The sequence below is a fragment of the Lipotes vexillifer genome, unplaced genomic scaffold (genome assembly GCF_000442215.2).
Source record: "Lipotes vexillifer unplaced genomic scaffold, Lipotes_vexillifer_v1.1 scaffold397, whole genome shotgun sequence".
NCBI lineage: Eukaryota > Metazoa > Chordata > Mammalia > Artiodactyla > Lipotidae > Lipotes > Lipotes vexillifer.
Window position 1 is genome coordinate 4,336,107 of NW_006772681.1, and position 8,948 is coordinate 4,345,054.

The following is an 8,948-nucleotide window of genomic DNA, read 5'->3' on the forward strand; positions in this document are numbered from 1 at the left end:
GTCCGGGAAGATCCCACATGCCGCGGAGCAACTAAGGCCGTGTGCCACAACTACTGAGCATGCGCACTCCAGCCAGGGCCCGCATGCCGCAACTACGGAGCCTGCGTGTAGCAGCTACTGAAGCCTACGCACCTAGAGCCTGTGCTCCGCAACAAAAAAACCAACCACAATGAGAAGTCCGCACACCACAACAAAGAGTAGCCCCCACTCGCCACAACTAGAGAAAGCCCACACGCAGCAACGAAGACCCAATGCAGCCAAAAATAAATAAAAAACAAAAAACAAAAAAACCCTGAAACAACCCAATGTCCATCAACAATAGAATGAATAAATAAGTGGATTAAACAGAAATGAAAATAAATGAACCATAGCTACAGTATATACATGAATGACTCTCAAAAGCAATGTTGAAAGAGAAAGCAACTTGCAGAAGAATATATACAGTATGATTTCATTTATACAAGGGCAAAACACAGTCAAAACTAAACAATGTATTATTTAGGAGAGTCATAGAAGTAGTAACATCCATTTTTAAAAAGCAAGGGAATGATAAAGACATTAAACATTAATCACTGTAGTGGTAACTCCAGGGAGAAGGGGCATGTAATTGAGAAGCGAAACAGGCAGTGTCTGGGGTAAGGCAGTGTTTTATTCCATGAACACTGGGATTACCTGGATATAAGTGGTCACAATAGCCATAAATGTGGGTAAGATGGGCCTGGAAGATGGAGCAGAGTAAGAGAAAAAAGGAACATCAACACTTGAAGTCGCTAAGTGAAGGACAGGAAGTTGCTTAGGCCAGAGAAGTTACCCTGTGGAGAGTGGGAGGAGAGTCAGGAAAGTGGAGGCCAAGGGCACGTTGTGTGCAGCAGTGAGGTGAGTTGGGATGCAGGCTGAGGCACATCCTTTGGATTCAGCCAGGTTCCCTGCTGACCTTGGCTGGAGCAGTTTCAGCAGAGACCTGGGGGTGGAGAAGGAGAGGAAGGAGATAGCAGCTGGGTGGATGCTAGGGCAGAGGGTTCCTAGAGAGATGTTAAAGAGTCTTCAGGTGGCCGATTAAAACCACAAGGAGATTTGCACACCCATCAGTTTAACAAAAATTTATGTCAGACTGACAAGTGGAGACAGGGATGTGGAACAACAAGCCCTCTCAGACACTGCTGGTGAGAGGATAAACTATTTTGGAAAACAATTTGGCAATATCTAGGAAAGTTAAAAATGTGCCTTCAGCTCATAAACTTCACCCTTAAGTACACTTATGGCCCAGAGACACCTACTCATGGGCACTAAGAGACAATGTTCATTTTTCCATGTATGCAATAATGGCAGACTGACTATACAACCCGAATGCCAGCAAACAGGAGAACAGATAAATTAATCATGGGATGTAGACAATGAAATTCTATACAGCAGCAAAAATGAATACATTCAAAGTCTATGCATGGCTCTTAACAGAAAAAAGCAAACCGCAGAAGGATGAGTACAGTATGGTACCATTTATATGAAGGTTTTAAACACAGAAAGAATTCTATGAAGCATTTAATGATTTATACATATGTAGTAAAAGTATAAACACACATACAAATTTAACTAAAATCAGGATAGTGGGAGGAGGGTGGAAGGTCTAGGATGTGCTAGGAACTTGACATATTGCAACTTAGAATCTGTATGGTAGGTATCACTCTGCCCACTTTGCTGAAGAAGAAACTGAGGTTCGGGGAAGTGAACTGGTTGGAGTTTCAGTTTCACCTGGTTCTGACATCAGTGTTACTGGCTGAACGAATGAAGGAAAGAACAGCCTCGAGTTAGTTCTCAGGCCTATCCCCATCTCCCTTCGCTGCCCAGGGCGGGAGGTGGAAGGACCGCATGGGAAAAAAAATGCGCTCAGCAGGGACCAAAGTTCACTCCGGCCCCGCCCCCGTGCGTTTGCCCCGCCCCTATGGCTCAGATCCAGCGGGACTCATGAATATGCAAGCCAGGGGGAGATATTTAAAGGCGCCGGCGCCACGCGCAGGTCCCTACCCGGCGCCGCCTGCCCCGCTCCAGTCACCAGCTCGCGGCTCGGCACCCTTCGCTCGTATCCATCACTCCGTGCGGAAACGCCGCCGGCATGTCGGACAAGCTGCCTTACAAAGTCGGTGAGTTCCAGTACGTGCAGTCGGCCGCGTCTGCCCCGCCTCCGCTGGGGGCCTGTTGGGGCGGCTGCCGCGGAGCCGACCCGGGGTGCTCAGAAGGACCCTCTTGAATCGCCGGCACAGCGCGGTCTTGGCCGCGCGAGGCCGTCTGGGGGTTGGAGTTCTCCCGCCGCCGCGAGCGAGTCTTCGGAGGCGGCCGCGGACTATGCGTCCCGGCGTGCCCCGCGAGGCCGGTGCAGCAGCGAGGCCCGCGGAGCAGCGAACTGGCGGCGTGTTCCTCCAGAGCCGCCTGGGGCAGGCGGGCAGCGGGCACCTGGCCACGGCCTGGGACCAGTGGCACCTGCCGGGACCTACACTAGGGGGCCTGGATCCTGTCTCCTGGGCCTGGACCGGCTCCTTGGCTACCTTGGTGGTCCCGGGCAAGTGCCCACCCTCTCTGGGCCTCCTACAGGGAAGGCGAGGGCACTGGGGCCCCGAAGGGCACGTGGGGAGAGGCCTGGAGACTGAGCCTGAGGCCGGGCTAGTCCACTTACCAGGGACTTTGGGCTTGTTACTCAACCTCTTGGGGTCAGCCACCTGGCCAGAAGGTACAGTCAAACAGAGAATCTCGAAGAAATTTTGGAGTGGTTAGAAAAATTCTTCCTGCTGTTCTATGGATTGAAGCTGATACACTGATAGTTAACGTTTATTGGGCGTTTACTATGGAATGGGTTGCCTTCTACGTTTATTATAGATTAATTCATTTTATTCTAATGGGTTTTTAGGGTAGGGACTATTGCTTTCTCATTTTATGATGGGTTTACTGAAACCCAGGAAAAAAGGTAACTTGCTCACATTTTTACACCTGGGAGGTGGTGGAGCAGGATATGAACCCAGGCTGTGCCCACCTTTTCACCACTGTATATAAGTGAACACATTTGGAATAACCCTAATGACCTTTCAGCAAAAACCAGTTCAGCCTGCTAGCAATTTTTAAAGTAAATTCAAGACACCATTCAACCTGGAGAAAAGCATCATTCATGGAGCACTTGCTATGTATCTGGGGATTTACATTTGTTTTCAGAATGATGTTTAGAGGTGGACTTTATCTCATGATACAGAGGAAGAAACTGAAGCCCTAACAGGAAGTGACTTGCAAAGACTGGAAAATAACAACCTGTCAATAGTAGTTTATCAAGTAGCAGGCCAGAGAAGGTTATTGTCCCTATTGTGTGGATGAAACTGAAGCCCAGAAAGACTAAGTCAAGGTCCAGTGGCAGAACTGGAATGGGGACATGTTACACTGTGGAGAGTTGGATGGGTTAGTGTTGAGGGCTGCATTTGGAAGTGGAGAAGCTTGGCTAGGTAGGGTTGGAGGAAGGACACCTCCATCACGGAGGGCACAGTGTGCCCAATCTTGCCCATATGGCATCTTCTTTAATCCTCAGGGCTCATAGAAGGTTAGGGATGATTATTCCCACTTTACAGATGAAGAAACTCAGGCTCAGAGAGGATTTTGCTATTATGCCTCTTAGCTTGTCCTGGGACAGGTGTTACTGCAACCTCTGCAAGTCCTCAGCTCTCCTGGGCACCAAAACCCCCAGAGTTTAGAGTGCCAGACCCTCCCGTGCCCTTGGAGCTGAGGGACCCCCGAAAACACCAGGGCTGACACAGCTGTCCTGAGGGCAGTGAAAGAGTTCTTTTTGGCTAGAGGGACAGGTGATGGCAGAGGGGGTGAAGCTTAGGATAGGACAGGAACCATTGTCCACTACTGCTGTGCCCCTCCCAGGAGCCTCTGGCTCTAGCCCTCCCTGGCCACCAGTCCTGCCTCTGCCATTGACTGGCTGTGGAACCTGGGGCAAACCCTTCTCTGAGCCTTTCCTCATTGGTAAATGCTGGGAGTTGGACTAGGTTCAGATTTGTTTCTTGTTTGCTAACCCTGTCTCGTGCCAGCCCCTTTCGTGGACCTTCTCTCATTCAGTCCTAACAACAGGTGTGGTTGGTAAACATTTGTGGACCCCTTCTCTGTGCCAGGCCCAGCTGGACACTAGAGATACAAGGGTGACTCAAGGATGAGGGTGGGACAGACATGCATATGGATAATATAGTAGTATTGTCTCCATTTTATAAGTGAGGAGATCTGCCCAATTCTCTGTCTCCGTGGCCACCACCCCAGTCCTGGTCTCCCTCCTCAAAGGTCTCCCCGGGTCTCTTGCTCCACAGATAATGCAGCAACCAAAGAGGGCTTTTCGGAAGACAGGTCTGGTCATGATACTCCCCTTAAAACTCTATAGGAATAAAGTCCTGATTCATCATCTTACTCCCTCTACTAGAGTCACCCTGGCACACTCTGTTCCTCCAGCAACAATATACCAAGTTCTTTCCTGTTTCCAGGTTTTTATTGAGCCCCTGCTGTGTGCCAGGTACTGTATCAGGTGCTCGGGGAGGAGCCTTCCAGGGTAAGAGAGCTGCTTGGTTAAAGCCCTGAGGTGGGAATGGGTTTAGCTCACCCGGAGGTTTGTGTGGTTAAGCAACTAGAGAGGGGGAGAAGAGGGTGGAGAGATGGGGGAGAAGGTGGGCAGTCACCTGGGTAGGACCGTAAAGCCATGTGATGAGTTAGGATTTTATTCATGGTTAAGCGGAAGTCATTGGATGTTGGCTTGTTTTTTACTTGAGCAGAAGAATGGAGGTGATATATTTTAAAATTGAAAAGTTTGTTTCTCTGACTTCTGTGGGGAGAATAGTATGTGGGAGCAGGGAGACCAGCGAGGAGGTGGCTTCAGTGATCCAAGGTGATGAGATGCTGTTGGATTGCTTGTATTTGGGATGTTGAGCCAACAGTGTGCTGATGGGTTGAAAGGGGGTGCAAGGGAGAAAGAGAAATCAAGAAATCGTAAGTTTTTGGCTGGAGCAGCTGGTCGAATGGTGGTTTCATTTCCTAAAATGGGAAGATTTGGGGAGTGACAAGTTTGGGGGTGAGGGAAAGGAGTCACGAGGGCTCAAACTTGACACATAATCCAGTTGGGCATCCAAATTGAGATGCTGAATAGGCAGTTGGATTATATGAGTCTCAAGTTCAGGGGAGAAGATTGGGCTGGAGATGAATGTGTGGGAGACAGTTCCATAGAAAAGGTATTTCAAGCCATAAAATGGGATGAGCTCATCTGGTAGGAGAGAAGAGGGAGATGATGAATCCCTGAGGGCTTCTAAACTTTAGAGTCTGTAACAGGAAGAGGAGCCAGGAAGGTGGTAGGGAAGCCACGGAAAGACAGGCATAGAAGCCAAGCAAAGAAAGGGCTTCAGAAGGAGAGAGTACTTAGTGCTATTCATGCTGCAGGGAGAAACATGAACATAAGTAGTTGACCATTAGTTATGGGGATTAGGCCTTACAGAGACCTTGAGAAGAGCACTTTTAGTGGAGTAGTGAAGTCATCAAGGAGGTAAAATGATACGGGATCGGGCCCCACAGAGCAGAGACAGCTCTGTCTGTTGTAACAAAGGAACGCCTGGTCCATAACTACATGTGAGGAGGACTAGTGGATTCCCTGGAGGAAGAGTGGCATTGTTCTGAATTCTTCTCGATGAATTGTGAAGTAAGGTCATCAGTTGATGAGGAAAGGTTAGAAGTTTGGAGTGGGAAAGGTGGTAAATTTACTAAGAAGATGTAATAGGATTGCTGGAGTGTCCCTTGAGACTTGTGGTCTTAATAAATGAAACTCTTGGTGTGGTCATCATTTTCCCCCTGCTGGGCTCAATGACGTGGGTGCAGTGGAGGGCTGGGTTTAACCAGGGTGGGAGTTTTGCTGAGGAGTTCTCAGAGAACAAGAGGGTGGAAGGGACAGTGGAATCTAAATTGTGGAACATGTTGAGAACATGAAGGGTACAGTGAGGGACAGTGATAATTGGTAGGATAAATGGATTAAAGGTTCTGACCTGACCCGTTGCAGCTTTATTGGAGTTTGGGCTCTAGACAGAGAGTTTTGGAAAGATGGGACATGGCCAGAGTCGGTTGCTTGAAATCAAGATTTCCAAGGGAGAGTATCATGGGTGATGGCCTGCCAAAGTAGGCAGGGGTGGAGTGGGTGTGTGCTGAGGCTCGGTGGGAGTAGTCCCTCCCATGGGGGGGTATATTTCATCTGTGAAGTTGTTTAGATGTACAGTAGGAAGCAGAGTGACTTAGTTGGTTTTATTATTTCTTACTAAATTCTCTATAGTCCTTTCCCTCCCACCCACCACCCCTTTTGGGTGATTGGCAGGATCTAAGCTCCCCTAAAGATAAAAATCACGAGGAGTTCCAGGCCCCATCCTAGACCTACTGAATTTGATTCCCCAGGGGAGATTTGTAAGCATGCCAGATGACCCTTATCAGGGAAGTTTGCAAACACTGACCTAGGGACTGACCTTGAGAATGGGCTAGTGTGGCAGGGGAGGGAGGGTGAGATTATAAGGGAGAGGAGTAGTATTCATTGTACTATGCCATTTTATATAAGGGACTTGAGTGTCTGAGAATTTTGGTGTCCACAGGCGTTCCCGGAACCAATCCGCTGTAGAGACCAAGGGATGACTAATAACATCGAAGCCAGAGGATGTAGATTAGTGTCAAAGCCCCAGTGATCATGCTAACTGAACCCCAAACTCAGCAGTTAATCCACCAGTTACAGGCAGGGCGGGCCTGGGTAGGTCTCTATGTGGAAGAACACACTTCCTGCAGGTAGGTTGGCTGCTGCTTGCTTGCAAAAGAAGGGAGACCTGAACTGCGCATGCCCAGTTTATTCCTCCTAAGTTTATTAGTTAGACAAGTCACTCCACCTCCCCTGGGGCAGAGAGAGGCCCAGAGTGTTAGTTAAACAGATTTGAGTTCCCTCCATGTGGAGAGAAACATTAGGACTGGAGAAGCATTTTTATATCTTCAAGGAGATCAAGGAGCTGTGCCGAGTCCAAGGTGTTAGATTATATCATTTATGAGTGCTGAAGCCACCAAGAGTGATGACTAGGAATGTGGAGAGCCAGGAGCTAAAATCTTTAGGGAATGAGGACATTGGTAGGTGGCAGCAGAAAGGGTAGCAGGAGGTATATATAGGCCCCTAGCTATTTTTCAAGGGGGCACTTACCTGTGTTGTAATATTCATGGTCCTGTGTGCTTCTTTGATTAAATGTGTTCTCCCACAAGGCTGTAAGCTGTGGTTACTGGCAGGGACCATGTCTTTCTTTTTTGACTGCCCTGGCTCCATAAATCCCTGTTGCATGAGTGAGAGAGTGCAGTGACCAGATTACCCAGTCTAGTGCTTCGAGTCCGCAAGTGGATGAGTGCTGAGTGGCGGTGCTTTGTGGTTCGTGGGATGAGGTGGCTCACGAACTCCCATCCATCCTGCCCCTACAGCTGACATCGGCCTGGCCGCCTGGGGGCGCAAGGCCCTGGACCTCGCAGAGAATGAGATGCCGGGCCTGATGCGCATGCGGGAGATGTACTCGGCCTCCAAACCACTGAAGGGCGCCCGCATTGCCGGCTGCCTGCACATGACCGTGGAGACAGCTGTCCTTATTGAGACCCTCGTTGCCCTGGGTGCTGAGGTGAGGCCCGCAGCAGCAGTTCTTGTGCAGTGGGGAACTCCAGTCTTGTGCCCCCTCAGGCCCAGCAGGGGGTCCAGCCTTGTCACAGTGCCCCCTCACCTCCATTTGTCGTGACTGCTCTGCAGATTTTCTCTCCCTGGGAAGACGGTGTCTGACTGCCCTCAGTTCACATTCTCCTGACTGGGGAGCTCTGATAGGAAAAACTCAAGCCCGGCGTCCTACTGAGTCATCTAAGGACTGGCTCTCCTAGGCCTTCCTGGGGTCATGTGCCTGCCCTTGGCCAATCATGGCTGCTGGAAGGATGGCGCGCTCTGATTGGTTCAGCCTGGGTTATGTATACCAATGATTGTAGCTCTTTCAACTTCTCTGGGGGCAAGATGTTTCCCAAAGCAGGGGGCAGGGCAGAGCAGCAAAAGCCAGCTACAGAACACACCAGGGTTCAGTCCTTGTACCTCTTCTTTCTTTTCTACACTCACACTCTTGGCAATCTGATTTTATGGCTTTAAATACTGTCTATATGGTGATGACTCCCAGTTATATGTACTAGCCTGGACTTCTGCCTGGAACTCCACACTTGTATACCCAGCAGCTGATGTATCACCTCCGCTTGGAGATCTGATTGACCTCTCAGTCTCAACATGTCCAAAGGAACGCATGATTTCCTTCTCTTCTTGGAGGCCTCCCCGTGTAGGCAGATGCAGACTTCAGCCTTACAGGCCCTCTCAGTTCAGAATCCGGGGTCATCCCTGACTCCTGTTGCTCTCTTACTCCAACAACGAACCCTGCAGCAAATCCTGTCAGCTCAGCCCTCAAAAGTACACGCATCATCACCTCCACTGCTAGAGGTGCATTTCTTGTCTGAACTCTAACAACAGCTTCTGCCCTTGTCTCCTTGCTTCTGTGTGGAGCCTTTTCCCTTCCACACAGCAGAGCCATGTTTTAACATAAGTTGGGTCTTGTCAGTACTCTGGCTCCCATCCACTCCCATCCACTGGTTGCCATTTGCGACCCAGCCTGAGGTTGCAGAACTGGCTGGATGTAGATCCCAAGCCTCTCGGCCCTAGCTCCAGGGCGTTTTCTTATCCCAGTCCAGTGACCTTGGTCTTCTGAACTGTCTGTGACCAGCCCTGTTTTGCTGGCTCTTTCAGGTGCGGTGGTCCAGCTGCAATATATTCTCCACCCAGGACCATGCAGCAGCTGCCATTGCCAAGGCTGGCATTCCAGGTGAGGCCAGCTTGCTGCTGGGGGATGCAGGAATGGATG

General features: G+C 49.7%; 1 protein-coding gene across 2 annotated transcripts in view; it reads left to right on the forward strand.

The window, feature by feature from the left end:
* Window positions 1-1,962: 1,962 nt before the first annotated feature.
* The window catches only part of AHCY (adenosylhomocysteinase), a 16,667-nt gene continuing 9,681 nt past the window's right edge, over window positions 1,963-8,948 (forward strand). Inside the window, exons 1-3 of one of the 2 annotated variants that reach the window (XM_007447802.1) lie at window positions 1,963-2,138; window positions 7,495-7,685; window positions 8,834-8,909. In XM_007447802.1, coding sequence (XP_007447864.1) covers window positions 2,111-2,138; window positions 7,495-7,685; window positions 8,834-8,909 — 295 coding nt within the window. In that variant the 5' untranslated portion in view covers window positions 1,963-2,110. Of the gene's footprint in view, window positions 2,139-2,358; window positions 2,469-7,494; window positions 7,686-8,833; window positions 8,910-8,948 lie in introns of those variants that run through there. The other variant, XM_007447803.1, reaches the window with a different exon arrangement.